The following is an 18,612-nucleotide window of genomic DNA, read 5'->3' as shown; positions in this document are numbered from 1 at the left end:
CCCCATGTTTAATATATATATATATATATATATATATATATATATATATATATATATATATATATATATATAACAGTTATTACATTTGATTACATCACTTTTTCCTTCCATTTTACAATATATTCCTCCAGTTTAAGTAGATTAAAGGTATCATTATGTATTGTATAATATTTGTATTATAGTGTATAACTGCGTGATTTTTTCAGAAAAATTTGAATTCAGCTGAACAGTATATGGAACTATTGATAAAAAAAAGTCAATGTGATGTATTTTTTATTTTAGCATCTTGCTTCACTCAAATTATTGGTGTCGTTCCACTGCATAAGATATAAACATATATATATAATATATATATATATATATATAAATTTATATTATATATATATATTAAAATTTGCTCCCTTTGGAAAATATTCTGCGAGCGTCCATGGTGAAAACACACTGAACCCATCACGACTGAAACCAATCTGACCAACTGTGTGGATAACTCGTGGACCTTCAATAAAGTCTGCTTTGGATCACTATAAATTAGCTGTGGAAGCCCTTCAAAATCTAGCAAATGACTTTTGTTCATCTACAGCAGCACGAGCCAATGGTATTCGTAAATGTTTGTTAACAGGAAAATGTGTCCTTGGGTTTTTTGCTACTCTGCCTGGTCTACAAGCCCTAGAAAATCTTAATAAGGCTCTTCAAGGTCCAAAAGTCACAGTTAGTGGAATGCTCGCTTTTTTTCAGATTAGCTGCAAAAAAAATCTCAAATCCTTTTGTACAGAAAAAAAAAAGTTTAAAGGAAATTTTTGAAATTGCACAAGAGAAAATTGAGGAGTGTGAAGTAGACAGTGAATCTTTCCTCACAAGCGCAAGATCCCAAGGAGCCTTGATATGATGGTTCTCGGGAATGTATTCCCAGTTGTGCAGAGGATTATTACAGAGAAGATTTCTTCAAAGTTATTGACAGTGCCTTAGAGTATTTAAATGAGTATTTCACTTCATCTGATCTCACGATGCACTGCAACTTAAGTGAAATGCCCTAACTGGGTCATTCAAAGAGGAGTCAGCCAAGAAATATCCAGAACTCTCTGATTCCTTAAAGCAAGCAATTGATTTCTTCCATAATCAGTTCAATGACGCATTTGTTGAGGACTACAAAAAGGCATTCCCAAATATGGTGCGGGAAGTTCAAAGAATGTTCCCACAGTTTGAACGGTCGCTGGAACTTCTTTTGATCTCTCCAGCAAGTTCGTGTGAGGCTGAACGGTCTTTCAGTGCATTGTGGCACATAAAAATTTGGCTGCCTTCCACCATGACCCAAAAGCGGCTTAACCATCTTATGATCTGTCATGTTCACCAAGGACGTCTTGTCGCACTTGATCCTGAAGACAGTTAATAATTTGTAAACAGTGCCAGACACACGGGCAAATATTTTTGGCAATTTTTAATGCACTTACATTGTTTGGCTGTATCCAGAGCCCAGAGGTAAGCACGTTCTTTATCAATTGCAATTATCTTTAACATTACTATAAAGAACAAAAGAAGGATGTTCTTTACAAAATAAAGTAAAAATTAAACATAATCACCAACAAAGTAAAACGCAATGAGAGATCAACTTCTCAACCATTTGAAAAATATATAAGAATCCATTATTCAAAAAACTTATTATTTTCACTTTAACAACTAATACTAATAATGGGAGAAATTTTTGCCCGACATATTAATTTTGATATGTTTATGTAAGGAATATGTCGACAGTAGATTATGATGAATATACAAACAATGGTCTATAACGGAAATTGGCATATTATCTAAACCAGCTCGCCTTTGTCAGAGCCGTTACATGGGTGACAGCTTTACGAAACTACTAATCGCTCGCTTGTGCTCGACGTTTCTTAGAATCTCTACGTCATTTGTCAAAATTAATCGTCAAGACCTTCGCATTACGCCTGACAAACCTTGTATATTAGTGATCAGCGAAGGTGTAACCAGGCAAAATGGTAAGATAAGCTTATAAATATTAATATGGTGTGGAACAATTTGTAATGAGGCTCTCTAACCTACCTTAGGTTAGGCTAATTTACTCTATAGGCTAGGTAATCTAGCCTAGCTTAACTGGAGAGGCTTGTTTAGCTAGGTATGCTTGGCCATGGTAGTTTTGATCTAAAATAATTACCAAAACAGGATTTAAATGCTTATAGTAAACAATAGACTCTTTTCTTTAGGTAGTAGTATTATATATAGTATATGTCCCCTTGTGTTTGCTCACCCTAATACCTAGGTACTACTATACTAATGTTGGTAGCCTATGATTTAACTTCATTATCAGAACTCGATATTGGAATTTTTATTTACTGTCATAAGTTTTAACATTCACTAACGTGGTTTTGGTTTTCAAGTAAAAACTTCAACTTTTGTTTTTTGTCAAGTTCTTGTACATTTATATTTTCATTTATGTAGTTTTATTAACCCAAAACCAAACAAAAGTATTGAGGCATCATTTCTACAGATTTCATCAGTGTAATCAACCTGTATACTTATTCTCAGCTTTCATTTTCATTATATATAGGTATATATATGCATAGGCTAAGTCTCCTTTTTGACATAGGCTATGTCAGGTTATTTTCATTATTGAATTTTTTTTCTTAATGTTTAAAGGAGCAGCTTCTCAATGTCAGATGAAATTGACATGGGTGATTCAAGACTTGAGTGGGATTTTTAATACAGTATTTAAATGGTGAAGTAAAGAACTATGGTAATGCAGTTATTGTTATCACAGACTGTTCCTTCAAGAGCAGTCTATGCCTCTCATTCAAAACCTATGGATGAATAAAAGATGTTTCAGTATTGGAGATGGATTATAGTTTTTATATACTGAAACAATCAATATATTACACTTGTGCTACAGTCCTGTATCCTGGCAAAGAACCAGGGATATCCCCCAAAACTACAATGAATTTTGATATATACTCCATATCCACAGGATACTTAGCATTTTAATATACTGTTTAGAGCTAAAAGGAATAAAAACTAAACCTGAAAATTATTTATGAGTTACAATTGAATATTAACATTTAAATTGTATAATTAAGATTTAATTATTTATTCTACACTGGATTTAAACACATGATATTGAATATGAAAATGTAGACTATATACTTTCATAATACCATAGGTATTGTGATATAGCCTGGAAAGCCTCTGTACATTATCGTTGGAATTTAACTTATTTGATTACAATAATTATCATTCCAGTTACTGCATATTATAATTAATAAATCTTTAATTACTACTAACTACTATTTAATTGTAATCCAATATTTACTTAATTCTATATTCTGTTATCATGGTCAAAATGTAGGTATGTTGTCTTATGGGTCATTGATCCAACTATGTACTGATGAAATTTGGAAACAAAGTGGAACTCTGCATATTTGCAGTTTTGGATTCTTGGCTTCACGTATTTACAGATTTTTTTGTTGAATGTATATCCACATTATTTGGGGAAAATTCGCTATTAGCGAAATTTTTTATAGAGAAATGTTCACTAATTACTGTATTTTCATATTTTTTTATGATTAAACTTTTAAAATAGTCCATTATAAGTAATGAAATAGTCAGTTTAGAGGGGCGTCAAGTATTCGCCGATTTTAGCAATTTGCAGGGGGTTGTGGTACCTATTCCCTGCAAATCCCGGAGGTCTACTAATATGACTGCCAGGTGTAGAATATGAGGAAAATATTTGCATAACCCAAAAATATCAGATTTTTTTTTCATATCAGACTATTGGGATAATCTCAAGATATAATTAAAACCCATAATGCAAGAAAACTTGTGTTTTTTTATGGGGGACTTCTTTATTAACAATAGTCTCATTTTAGAAGGGACAATAGTGTAAGTTGTGAACAGTATCAGTACTAGTAAGTTAAAAAAATTTGATTAGATATAATTATTGACACGTAATTTTTTAGTGTCTCCTTGGATGTACTAGGAGTTGCCTCCATCCATGTATGTTTATGCTATAGTATTAATATGGTGTTCTCTCTCTATAACAGCCTTCTTTTCACTTGCTTTACACTGGTTATATGACAGTATATCTCATAATTAGTATAGTATATGAATAAAAACTTCTACACTTAAATAGACACAAAATATAAATAAGTTGAATGCCAACACCACTGGTCCTCCCTTTTCCCATTTTAAGGTCTTTTCTGATAGGAATATATAGGCAATTAAAAAGATGAAGTCATAAGATAGGATCTTGAAGATATAAAGACCTACCCTCTCCTGTCTTTCTTCCTTCCTTTTTAAGACCTATCCTCTCCTGTCTTTCTTCCTTCCTTTATAAAGACCTATCCTCTCCTGTCTTTCTTCCTTCCTTTATAAAGACCTATCCTCTCCTGTCTTTCTTCCTTCCTTTATAAAGACCTATCCTCTCCTGTCTTTCTTCCTTCCTTCCCATTTCCTATTCCTTCTCCTCAATATCTAATCCCCATCCCTTGACTCCTTCCCATTACCAAACCCCCTTCAACAATTTTTTCATCACTACATTGTCATTGACTAATATGGTGTTTTGAAGATTTTAGAAATATTTCAAAACTTAATTTGGTGACTGAACAATGGATTATTGAAATATTCTCATTGGTTTAAATAGTTACATATTTAGATTAGTTAACATGGAAGAAGTGACACTAATTATTGAAATGTATTTTGTTAGAATGCCCAAGCAGCGTTAAATGTTTTGGGCTTTATATTGATAAATACTGTATTTTTTCTTTTCAGGGAGAAAGAAAGGGTGTCAATAAATATTATCCCCCTGATTATGACCCAAGGAAAGGTGGTCTTAACAAGTTTCAGGGCACTCATGCTCTCCGTGAGCGTGCCCGGAAACTACACATGGGTATTCTTATTATTCGATTTGAGATGCCATACAATATCTGGTGTGATGGCTGCGAAAACCACATTGGTACAGGTGTAAGGTATGTATAATTTGTAATACGTTAGAGTATTATTTTAGCCAAATTATCATGAGTTTTAATAAAATGGAGCTTAGAAGCTCAATGTAGATATAGGTAATATATTGTATGTTTTTATTTTCATTTGAGAAAGATTCAGCAAATAGTTAACCTACTTGCCCTGTTGTGACTCAATTTTGCCCTCTGACAAAATAAAATTTTTGTGCAAGCCCTGTTAGTGTAGAAGTGCAAATCAGTTGTCCTGTTAAATATCACAATACTAGCAATAATTATGCGTAATGGGAATACTCGTCCTAGGGGATAACCAGGTATGCTTTAGTTCATTGATTTTTAACTCTTATCCAATAGTCTGCAATAATGAGTTGTGCACTGTAGACAAAATAAGAGGTCTGTATATATGGAAGCAGAAAATTATTGAAATATTTTAGGTAGGTTAGTATCCCTCCCCCATTTTGCAGAAAATGATTGAAATATGCTAGTTAGGACTTCCTTGTCCATATATATAGTCAATTAGGGGCTATGTCATCAGTGCACCTCATGTGTTGAATTGTGCGGCAATTACTAAAGGTTCTTTTGCAGCTTCCCTTCAGCTCCTAGCTGCAACCTGTTTCATTCCTTTTAATGTATCTTCATCAGCATTCTTCCATCTTGCTATTCACCCTCTCCTAACAATTAGTATTTCATAGTGCAACTGAAAGGTGTTCGTCTTGTTACACCTTTCAGACCTACGTGCTCTCAATTTTCTTTCCAGTTCTGAATGACTTCAAATTTTTATAATTTATCATACCAAGTAATATAACATAGCAAAATAGGATGTTTTTATTTTCAAATAAAAAATATTTTATGTTTTATTCAACAAATATTGTATGTTGTATTCTTAGAACATTCTGTAAGTTAATTTTTACTCTTGCATCACAGATACAATGCAGAGAAAAAGAAGGTGGGGATGTATTACTCAACTCCTATTTATCAGTTTCGAATGAAATGCCATTTGTGCGACAACCACTTTGAAATAAAGACTGATCCAGCTGTAAGTATAGTATTATGACAGTGACTTTATAAAGCATGCCATAATAGGAATACAGTATTTTAATTTAAACAATACAGTATATTTTAATTTAAACAATACAGTATTTTGTTTTAATATCATTTTTAATATTACACATCATATATATGTTAAGCCAAGAAAATGGGAAGGTTTTCCTGTGAAAATAGAGACAATAACTTTCTTGCATTTATTTTTATATCAAAGGTAGACTGCTCAGGATTGACTAAAATGATTATGGTTGGTGTAATTTCTCTTCCAGCAACAGCAGATACACCATATGTAAAATATTAGTTAGCATGTTAAGAAATATCTACGTTGTGTGTAAAATATAACTTTGAGTTTGGGCATATTGACTATATTACGTTCATCATATACTATTTTAATTGTAGCGCAGTATAGTTATCTCCTTAAAACAATGATTGTGAGATACCTTGAGATACCATATTGAATACATTTGTAGTTAAATTTTGGTAACAAGCCATTGCTAGAGCTATGGGGTTACCTTTTACAGAAGTACTATTAGAAGAATACTGAATGGAAGAAAGTTGGTCATAGCATTTTTAAAATGGATGTGATACAATGAAGAATTTGCAGTACTAGTTATAGTTATTAATGAAAGATACATTTAAATGAAATTTTGTTTCTTAAATGAATGCATGTATTTCCAAATTCAAGTTGATTGTTCTGGTATCATGTAACCAAAACATTGTGATATCCGGTTAAATTTTAAATGATTATCATATTTGATGTGGAAAATATGCTGTGATCAGTCAGTTCCATCAATCCACGATTTAGAGTACAATTAATTTTTCCAAGAAGATGCTATATAAGTTGGTGTGGTAATGTAATTTTTTATGAGTTCTGAATGACAGTCAATGCCTTGCCTAACCTAGGATTAAAGGGGAGTTAAGAAAATATTTTTTAAAGAGCTGGGTTTTATACCAAAGGAAACAGAGACTAATGGCTATTTTTATTGCAGAATTTGGATTATGAAATTGTTAGTGGGGCAAGGCGTCAGGAAAGGAGATGGGATCCAACAGATAACGAACAGATTGTTCCCGAAGACAAAGAGGTAAGAGGTATGTTTATAAAGTCCTAATACGATGCTTAGCTGTTCTAAGTGATATTTTTGTGTATTGCTCTTAGCTTCTAAATGAACAATAGTTAATCATGAGAACTTGAACTACGTATTAGTAATTTGTATGTACAGTAAGTTCCAGAAGTGAAGCGACAAATCTCAGAATTGATCGTACTTCTATAGAAACTCATGGGGTTGCCAGTTAGTATATTTTATTCCAATTATTGTCATCCTATTTATCTGATAATACGTATCAGTGATTAACTGAATAAGCGCACAAAGTATTTCCCCAGTGAATGATCAATGTTTAGTTCAGTAATTGTTTATTAATAGAGAAAAAAGAATTTCCTCAAAGAAACATCTGCGGCTTCCAAAGTGTGATATGAAGTGTTCACCATAGAATGGCAGCAGGAACCGTGTGCATAAGTATTGGCCTAATATTTGTAAATTAACTTTCTACTTTTATAGCGTTATATCGAAAGTTATTATGATTTCTTTTGATAAAGCACAGAGAAGTTTAGCATCTGATTAAATGAAATATTAACAAGACAAGTTGATGTAAAAAAAAAAAAAAAAAAAAAACGAAATCCAAGTTTATGTGCGCGTTTAGCGTTGGTTACATGGTTAGGCCTATTTCAAGAATCAAGGAAATATATTTTCCAGCTTGCTAGTTAATAATTTCATGGAAATTCTCGATTGTGCAAATTTTTGCATGCGGAATTGCGTTCAGGGTCGCACCAGACAAGTATTTCGTAGGTTTCCACTTTTTTTTTTTTCTTTCAGTGCATAAGTGAGACTATTCTTGTCCATACGATCCGGAGTGTGAATATGCTTGGCGAGTATATTTCAATTCGAGTATCCCCTGTTATGCTCTCTCTCTCTCTCTCTCTCTCTCTCTCTCTCAGGACGTTTTATCTATCAGGAATAACCAGAGGTCTTTTAAGAATCGAGCACTAGGCCTATTGGTCATGCTCGGGTGCTTCTTTATATATATATATATATATATATATATATACATATATATATATAGATATATATATTATATAATATATATATTATGATATATATATATATATATATATATCCCCAAAAAAAACTCTAAATTTCTGTTATGCAATAATACTTGACTGGATCGAACTGATTGCTGGTTGTCAGTGGTGATATGAATTTGGGTGATATCACTCCCTTATGATACGCCCACTTACCCAAATTCAGTCTTAAATTTCACGGTTGGGATATGATTCGAAGATTTGAAGTAATAGGTTGAAGTGAAAAAGGTGGAGTTAGTATTGTGGGTGGAGGTAGAGGTAGAGGGGGGAAGGGGTGGTTGGGGTCTGTCGTCTCCCTACTTAACCAGATGGTGATTTTACGGGTGTTCTGGTTGTTTGCGACCGACTTTCTTATTTTTTATATAGCGAGTCTGTTTCCCAGGTGCAAGGATAGGTCCTGGTGTCGGTCCTGAAGGTTCTATCTTTGCCTAAATAACAGACAGTGGCCCTGCATTGTAAGCCTTGCAATGCCCGGAACTAGGCCTAGTCACCTGAAGGTAGCAGCAGCAGTTAGAGCCTTTCTCGAAGATGGTGTTTTATGCTCGGCCCTAGAAGCTAGAGTCAGAACTACCAACCACCCCCAACTTCTCCATTGAATCTAGGTGCATTCATGGTTGATTATGTTTAATGTCGCGGAGATTTTCCCTTCACATTCTATTGATACTTGCATGGTTTTATGCATCTTCGCTAAAATAATTGATAATACACTATATTATTAAATATTTGTTTCCACATTGCTCGAAGTATACATTGGTAATGTTGGTAATCCTGTGTTGAACGAAAATTTCAAATTGTTTCGTGTCTATAGTTTGAAGTAATTGCTATACTTTGTTCGTTCGTATGGTGCTTTTACGTTGCATGGAACCAGTGGTTATTCAGCAACGGGACCAACGGCTTTACGTGACTTCCGAACCACGTCAAGAGTGAACTTCCATCACCAGAAATACACATCTCTCACTCCTCAATGGAATGGCCGAGAATCGAACCCGCGACCACCTAGGTGGGACGCTAATACCATACCAACCACGCCGCTGAGGCGCTTTTTAAAATAATTACTATTACCGTAATTTTTTCTTATGATTGTTATAAATATCATTAATTTGATATTTGTGCATCATATGTTAGCTTTATTTTGCTTGATAGAGCTTTCACTGTAGAAAAAAAATATATTTTTTCAGCTACGAGTTGTAGTTGCCAGTTAGTGAATTTCGAACGAAATTCTCTGAAATTTGTCGCTTCAGTTTTGGAACTTACTGTACTGTATATGGCTGATGCGTTAGGGTTAACAATGAACAGAAATCTCATTTTGTTCATAAATATTTAAAAATCTAATATTTATAACACTTTATTCTATATATTTATGCATATATAACAGCTTTGATAATATGAATTTCATTAGCATGTATAATTTAGGGTCAGATAAAGTTAAACCATCCCTAACAACTTCCAGATGACATCCCAACATTCATGATTAAATTTTTTATTTTTTCATTTATTTATTTATTTTTTTTTTTGCATTTCCAATGGATTTTATGTCATTATATGTAGATAAAATGAGCATTGAGTTACCAGGATATAAAATATTCATGAAAAAAAATTTGGAAGTGGGAGGAGGTGCACTGCTATTTGCTAGGGAATACTTGAATCTGGTCAACTGTGAATTAGGGACAGAATATAAAATACATACTGAGAGTTGTGATAAACTAGAAGTACTTTACATAGATACTGTAAATCATTCATAAACCATAAACATCCCTATTTGTCTGCATGGAAAAATGAAACTTTACAGGAAGCTGAGTGACATGTCAGAAATAAGTTATGCATTGTCGCTGGAACTTCAACTGCACTGTAAACTGGAAAGTAGGAACTGCAGATACAGACTTCTTGCTCTTAGGAAAACTAAATCTTTTTTGGGTACCAGAATATCAGGCAATATATGTAGACAAAAAAATGTGGAATTATTACCTTAAATTCAGTATTTTCCTGAGTATAATATTACATCCAATCTAAGTGTTGAGAAAAATTCAGTTTGAAATAAAACATCCATTTCAACATGAGAAACATTCACATAGCTAGAATTTTAAAAATTGACTCAGAATGTTGATAAGTGAGACCAAATTTTCCAATAGAATGAAAACAGAAGCAAATCTAATGCAGTATGATTTTTACACAAAACCATACTATTTTTGTTTGTTCATGAATGGCATATCTAGCAAACACAATTAACATCAAATTAGATTATACAGCCAAGATGGTTTGGTAGGGATTTTGCTACAGCAATTAGGAATGGATAGACAGCATATAAATGACAAAAGTTGCAGGAAGGTACACAAACTATTTACCAAGGCAAAGCTAGGACAGGTTGATGGGATTACACCTAGCACAGAAAAAAATTAGAAGTATTCTTTATACATTTGATCATAAGAAAACCAATCAAGTGTACAATAGGGCCTTTAAAAATAAAGTGTCAATATTATTAGCAGTGATGCAGATATGGCAAATTAATATATCAAATGCACTGAGGAATACAGAAGAAATTCTTAATGTCCCAATAGAATATGTACTTAGAAAGAAATAGTAGAACCTGAATTAAACTTCAACTAAAATAAGACCTCAGGTCCATATGCATTCCTCCCAAAGATGATCAAAGAACTAGAAAAAGAAATTGCGCCGCATGTATGTACCATTTACAAAGCATCCTTGGTGGTGAATGATTTTAACTATCAAATGTTGCACCAATATTCAGTTAGGTTGCAAGGGTGCACACAGGAACTATAGTCTGGCTTTATTTCTTGGGAAGATACTAGAATCTGTCATAGTTGAGAACATAATGAGATTTGAGATCAGTTTTTCTTAATTGCAGATAACCAGCATGGTTATTTGTTAGATCATGCTTAACTAACCTTTTAGACGTCTTCCATGGCATGTTTAGTATTCATGATAAAACAATGTGGTTAGATATACACCAACCTGGATTTTCAAAAGGCATTTGACTAGGTGCCACATAAAAGACTAATGGCAAAAGTAAGGAGTCTGGGTATTGTAGTTGAGTAGCAAAGTAAAAGAAAATAAAGCATTATCATCTACGGAACATCCTATTGTAGGGAAAATGTCACAAATAGTGTGCCCCGTAGCTCAGTGCAGAGTCCTTTGTTCTTTATTAACAACATAAATTACCTGAACTTACAACTTACTAGCAAAATAATCCAGTTTGCTGATGATATGAATATGGATATTGATGCTTATAATGTTTTAGTGACTTACAATCTTGTAAACATTATAAAAAGTTCAAAAGAAAACCCAGAAATACATGAAAATAGACAGTAGACAATAGTAAATTTTTAAAAATATATTAGTCAAACCCTCATTTAGAAGAGAGCAAAGGGATCAGATTTAAAGTAAAAGTAAGAGAGCATTTTATCTGGGGGATGAAAGGATGCTTCAAAGATCCTTTAGTACCACCTACAGTGTGTCATGTAAGGCCTACAGTATGCTGTACTAAGTTCTCTGTACGTGGCACCTCCCCCAGGGGAATGGCATTTGAAAAGAGGGTGCTTTTTGGTAGATGATAATTGTGCATTGTACAATAAAGTAAGGTTTTCTTGCTCTCCAATCATTATGGCTAGCTAAATTCTGAATTGATTTCAAAATCTTTATTTTACAGTATTTCTGGTAGTAGAAGAAAAATTTATACCAGTAATAAGCTTGGAGAACAGTTATTTTAAAAGGGAAGTTACCTAAGAAAGAAATATTTTGTTTAGGGTCAAAAGGATAATAGTTCTGTACTGTCCCCTTTTATACATTGGGCTCCTGCTGTGGATCGCTACTTGACAGTAACAGACAAGTCAGCACCACTGTGCTTCGCATGTTTTCATTGCAAAAGTTGTAAGAGATAATTTTTAAAACTGAATTATTTTATTATTGTGCAATTTTTTTTTTAATAGTCTTGTTCTCGATAGATTTTTATGTACATACCTTTTATTTTGTTGAGGACATTGTAGTTATCATAGAATTTCTGAAAACCAGACAAGAAATAGAGATATTTTGCCATTGTTTTTAAGCCCTTTGCTCGTAAATAAATACTAAATCATTTGAAGGGCCATATTTAAAAATATAAAGTGTTTATTTCCAGGTACCATTTTCTAATTAGTAGTTTATTTTGTAGTGAGGTGCAATGATGATATTAAAGTGAATGAAAAGTAATAACCAGAATTTTGCTCCTTTTACCTTCCATCTTATGTCAAGCCTTTTACACCTTCAAGGTAACTCGAAAAATGGCAGCTGATGCTATGTTCAAGTTAGAACACGGTGTCGATGATAAAAAGAAGTCAAAAGCCAACCATGCCAGTATAGAGCAACTTGAAGAGTTTCAGACCAGGCGTTGGCATGATGACTATGGTGCAAATAGGGCTATGAGAGACATGATGAGGGTAAGTATTTCCAGTTTAAACCAGTAAAGAATATTGACCATTCATTAGATGTACTGTATTTACCAGTTTTAAACACTTAACTTCCATACTGTTACTCCAAGACTGTTTGTCAGGCTTGGATGTTCTGCCCTCTGCCTATGGGCAGATGAGTTGCATATTGTATAAGATGAGGGTTTATTTATTAGGAAAGATGTTAATTGTTTTAAATCCATGAAAATACATTTCAATGTAAATGAAAACTTACGTGTTAAACATCAGTAATAAACTTATGACAGTACTTGTCACATGGTATTAATAATTGTATTTGGCATGCTAGCTTATCTCTGTTTCATGTAAAATTTTTTTTAAAAAGCCTTTTGTGATCTTCATGTCACACAGGTGAAACGCACGAAGGAACAAGAACAAGCTACTCGTGATGCATCTTACAACCTTCCTGTTCCTCTTCTGCCACCAGATGAGAGTGATGAGAAAACAGCAGAATTGCTTCAGTTAACGCAGGTAACTATGGGATTATATTTGAAACAACTTTCTTATGTTGATAATTTCAAATGCTTATCAGTTGCTGGCAAGAGCTGGGTTTTTTCTTTATGGATGCTTGATATCTTTCATATCATTAATTTTTACACTTAGTTTCCCTGATGGTTGTTTGCATTAGAGGCTTGAAATGCTTCATTATTACATAAAAGTTGGGTAATTTTTTGCATCTAATTTTACAATGATAATAAAAATTTACCCTTAAAACTTTAGATCATCAGTCAGTTAAAGTTTATTATTTTATAATATTGACTAATTAAAATCATTACCTTAACAGAGCCTCTTCTATTCCTGTGTCAAATACAAATTCCAGACATGTCCCTCCACTTCTGGAGAAGAAAAAGGTTCAAGGGGATCATGTAAGCTGGTTCATGCACATATGGTCCCCAAGTTCTCAGATAAAAACTTGAACCCTGTTTTTTTTGTGTCTTGATCCAGTTGTGAAGGTTATGTACTGGCCTTATGCAGCCCTGGTCTTTGGATCAATGAATTGTATGGATCTTTTCTTTACATACACTCATTCTTTTTGATACAAGGTGTCATTACTGTTTATTAATTTTTGGCACTATTTTGTCCACTGTTCCATTAAGTTCAAGAAGTGTTTTTTGCTCAGTAAGTCTTGCAACATCCAGGTTACCACATTTAATATTTGCCTTATTGTGATCAAAAAGCCTCAGATTGTCTGGTCCAGTGGCTGCTTGTTTTATTTAATACAAATTTATGGAATTATTTTTGAGATTCCTATGGTTTCCTTCATTTAAAATGCAGGCTTTCCACTACCTAAAGTGATAAGCTTCACTTTTTTGTAATTTGTCTTGTTTCCTATAGATAAAACGATATGGTATCTCATCAGTTTTTGCCTTAAAAGATCTCCATATAGACTAACACCTAACAAAATAGAAATAAAGTAAGAGTTACATCTGTAAAATGTTTGCTAATATAAAAAAAAATTAAATATCTACTGTTAGAGTGATATGATTATAGTACTGGTTTGACAAAAGTGGAAATGTTGACTTTGAGATCAATGAAACTGTAGTTTAAAAGAGCACTCATATTGATTCTTAGATTCAAGTTTAGAAGTGAGAACATTTTTCATCCTACATTAACACATAGTTGGAAAGTTCATGAATCAGTCATGTTTCAGTTACTACTCTGTACAATTAAAAATAAAAGGATATAAATGTGTAAGAATACACACCCCTGATTTGCAAACAGTATCAGTGAATGAAATTAAGTGGTGAGACGGGACTTACCCTTGGGAGGACGAGGTCACACTCGTTATCCACTGCCTCAACAGCTTAAACAGCTATCCAGTTCAGTTCTTCTTGCCTTAACCAAACTATTTTATTTATTTATTATAAATTAGTTTAAAAAATACCACTAGATCCCATTTCTAGGCTCATAGCCTTTTTTCTTAAGTGAAAGGTGAAAACTGGAGATATGTTAAAGAAGTTGGATAGCTTAGGGTAAGAAACCAAAAGGAATGGCAGAAAATATTGCATTTGGGAATTAAGGGATGCTGCAAAGGGACTCAAGCACCATCAACAGTGTGCCACTGATGCATTAAGTGGTATCCTTAACCAGATGTATGGCAGCAATAAAAGTAAGTTGTTTGTATGTGCCGAACAAACTTAGTTTGAATTTTGCACATGTTGTGGTGGCTATGATAGAAAGAAATTTCTTGTGTTCTGGTGCTCAATATCAGTACACTGTACATGTAATGCAATGAACACTAGGTGAAAAAAGAGAACTGTATGAAGGTTACAATAAAAGATATGTCTGTTATGCTTATACTTATTAGATAGGTGAATGTTCCCCACAGAAATGATGAAAATTAAGTGAGAGAATAAAAGAGTATTTAGGCCAGGAATCAGAGAACATAGTGAGGTGAATGTGCTGTGAGGTAAGGTACCCTGGAACATTGAAAAAGATGGTAACCTGCCTAGGTTAGAACAAGGGTTACATTGCAAACTGGTGGTTAACACCACAAATACGATACTGTAATTAGCTGGGGTGAAAGCTACAACGAATAGAGTTACTGACTAGTTTTGTCAGGACAATAATTTTAAATCCGTTTCAGAAGGAATATGAGGAATAAGAGTGGATATCTTATTGAGTGGGATTGACAAGTGAGATTGAGCAGATGACTTTCAAATGAATTATGGTTTTTACTTTAAACAACTATTTCATCAAAATACTTTTTGCACCTAGCCTTAAAGTAACAAATGCCTTTATGACAAAAGTTTAATTCTGAACCTTAAACTGTCGAAATTAAATCAGTTAGTTGATATAATGATCTGGTACATTAGACATAATAGATTTTTTTTAAATAGTGTAAAAGTTAGTTGTAGTCCAAAACAGCATTGTGTTATCCAGTTATATAACAACATTACATGTTATATTGATACACTTGAAATGTTTATTGTACTTAAAATAATCTTGAAAGCATTTTTTTAAAGCATTTATTTACAAATTCCTATAATATATCAGTCATTTAAATATCAGAAAATACAAATGTAAAGGGGTTATTTGGTGCACATTTTAGGCTGTTTATCTTACTTAAAATATTAATCTCGAAGGCATTTTTGTAAAGCATTTATTTACAGATTACTGTAATATATACCATTCATTTAAGGATCAGAAATTACAAACGTAAGGGGATTATGTGGTGCAAATTTTAGGCTAAGTGAATTCTGCTGCTTTTTTAACAGAGTATCATTGAAATAGCTTTTATACTTGTATGACATACCTTGTTAAATACTTCATACAGTAGTATGATGTCTAATATACTGTAACTCAGGGCAAAATATTTTGTTAACTATAAAATGAGTATTATTAAAGTAGTTTAATCAGACCACCAAATCAAAAGTTTTAGTTAATATGAATGGTACATAATAAGAATAGCATTCTGTTTGGTAGTGTAAGGAAATATAGTAGTTGGTTTTTCTGGAACTAAAATAAACAAAGGAGTTTTTTATCTAAATGACTGTTTTATTAGATAGCTTTTTATAGAACTGAAATAAACAAAGGAGTTTTATCCAAATGACTGTTTACCAGGTAGAATTAATACAGTGGTTGAGATAAATTCTGACTTCAACAAATCTCCCATGTTTGTCCCATAGTACTGTAATTTAAAGACTTTGGGTTCTGGTTGATTACAAAAACTTAGAATGTTACATTTGGCTCTTTTGTTTTTATTTGCAGTCTCAAACATCTGATGAACTTCAAAAGGAGAAGAGATCATCAGTTGATGCTTATTCCATATTTGCAAAACTGAAACCAAAGTCAGTATCCACTCAGGAAAAGAAAGCTTTTGCTAGGCAGTCTGTCAAGAATATTGTTAACAGTTCTCAGAAGAACTTTACAAATTTCAAAAATAATTTCAAACCACAGACTCTTGGGATAAAAGTAAAGAAAACAGAAAGTGAAACAGCCAGCTCAAGCGTTTGTGGTGGAAATGTGGAAGAACATGGAAGTACTTCCTGTAAATGTAAAATTAATAGCAGTTTGGAAACATCAGATGTATTCTCTTCACCCTCAGTATGTGGTAAGTGCCAAGGTAACACTAAAGACAAGGGTAGTTCCCAGTCTGAAATGCAAAAGCTAAAAGACAAAAACCCTTCTCCATCTGTATCAGGCAAGTTTTCAGTTGAAACAGATTCACCTTTGAATCCACAATGTTCAGATGCTGTTGATAGAAGTTCTCATCCTGAAGTGGGTAAATCATTATCCCTTGTAAGTTATGATAGCAGTGAAAGTGACTAGGTTTTGGTGATTTTAAATAGACTGAAATATATTTTTTATACATAACATGATTATATTTTATTAGTGTATGATATTCTGTCATATCTGGGAATTGTATAATCTTGTATTGCAGAATTTTGTCTTGTAAATAAGTATTTTGTCTGTTATGTATTTAAGGAAATTATTTTAGAGTGAAAGTTTTATTATTAATAGTAAAATCAGACAAGATTTTGCTTATTTGGAGAATTATTACTTGTGCTTATGCATAAACATTGATCTACAATTATAAGAATTAAAAATCTTGGTTCTCTTATTCTTTTCCTGTACTAAACCTGTTTTGTGTGGTATTACAAAATGTCATAGTTATGGACAAGTTTACTTTCTTAGTTATCTTATTGATGACATCTTTTCTTTTTTGGATTAGGGGCTTTTAGGTAAATACTAGATGCAAAAGCAGGTCCAAGACAAATTGGCAAACAAAGGGAGAGCATTTCAGGATTTGGAGCAAAGGACAGTGTATATCTGGAATATGACAGAAGAGATATGGAGGTTTCAATCAGTAAAGCATAATGTTCAGAGTAACCCGAGTTCAAAGAAACATTAAGAACACCATTAGATGTAGGTGATTGACCATCCTAAACAGATCTAAAGTCCAAAATTTGGGGGAGGACAGTGAAACAATAGGAAGAAGGTCAGGAATGGAAGATAAAGATACCTTGGGATACCGCAGTGCCAGTTTTAAAGTACTCTGGCTTTTAAGGAGTTAGAGAAAGTGCTATAGCCTCAGTGGCATGGTCGGTAAGGTGTTGGCGTGCCACATCGGTGGCCACAAGTTTGATTCTTGGGCATTCCATTGAGGAGTGAGAGATGTGTATTTCTGGTGATAGAAGTTCAATCTTGATGTGGTTCGGAAGTCACGTAAAGGCATTGGTCCCGTTGCTGAATAACCACTGGTTCCATGCAACGTAAAAACACAATACAAAAAACTATAGTTAAGTCAAATTAGTACCTCAGTAAAAGTGCTATGGTGATAGTTTGTTTAGGTTATGAAGAATTAACATTTGTGTCAAAGAAAAAAGTAAATGTGGCAATCAAACTAATTAAACTTATTAGATTAACAAAGTGTGATCCGACCTCCAGCTTACTCAGGACGTGTATACAAAATTTTCCACCGACGCATAGGTTGTAAACATTAAATTCCTAATTTAACGTGAAGTGATCTTCATAATTAATACTCATAATTAGTACTACTCATGACTCTGTGGTAGGGGTGTAAGAATACTACCACTGTAGATCCTGTGTTGTAAACGGTGACTAAATGACAGCTTCTGCCTTGCAGTCTTACTTTTTAGTAAAAGGCTAGGCCCACTGCCAGTAACTGTGGAAATTGCTGCCTTACAGTCTTACATTTTAGTAAATGGCTAGGTCCACTGCCAATAACTGGTTGCTGACAGAAAGGGCATGCGGTCGTAAAAAACCCTTTGCCAAACAATAACCCATGCCTAATGTTGTAAGGGAGGATGTGGAGGAGCCGCATCAGAATACCCATGCAACCAAACCCATAATCGCCTCAGTGGTGTGATTGGTATGGTCTTGACCTACCACCACGGTGGCCGCGAGTTCGATTCCGGGCATTCCATTGAGGTGCTATATAAAGAGATGTGTATTTCTGGCGAGTTCTCTCTCGACGTGGTTCGGAAGTCACGTAAAGCCGTTGGTCCTGTTGCTGAACAACCACTGGTTCATTCATTCATGGAACGTT

General features: G+C 33.5%; 1 protein-coding gene across 2 annotated transcripts; it reads left to right on the top strand.

Moving 5' to 3' along the window:
- The first annotated feature begins 1,836 nt into the window (after positions 1-1,836).
- On the top strand, positions 1,837-17,151 carry LOC135207874 (coiled-coil domain-containing protein 130 homolog). Of its 2 annotated transcripts, none has more exons than XM_064239766.1 (7): positions 1,837-1,991; positions 4,774-4,970; positions 5,886-5,997; positions 6,995-7,087; positions 12,405-12,572; positions 12,951-13,070; positions 16,311-17,151. In XM_064239766.1, exons 1-7 carry the CDS (start codon positions 1,989-1,991, stop codon positions 16,869-16,871), a joined length of 1,254 nt encoding a protein of 417 aa, XP_064095836.1. In that variant the 5' UTR covers positions 1,837-1,988; the 3' UTR covers positions 16,872-17,151. The 2 variants fall into 2 exon arrangements, with proteins under 2 accessions (XP_064095836.1, XP_064095838.1); XM_064239768.1 differs by lacking the exon at positions 16,311-17,151 and adding an exon at positions 13,384-16,296.
- The last annotated feature ends 1,461 nt before the right edge of the window (positions 17,152-18,612 follow it).

This window comes from Macrobrachium nipponense, chromosome 34 (assembly GCF_015104395.2).
Source record: "Macrobrachium nipponense isolate FS-2020 chromosome 34, ASM1510439v2, whole genome shotgun sequence".
In the NCBI taxonomy this organism is placed as follows: domain Eukaryota; kingdom Metazoa; phylum Arthropoda; class Malacostraca; order Decapoda; family Palaemonidae; genus Macrobrachium; species Macrobrachium nipponense.
This window is presented reverse-complemented; position numbering and strand designations above follow the sequence as displayed.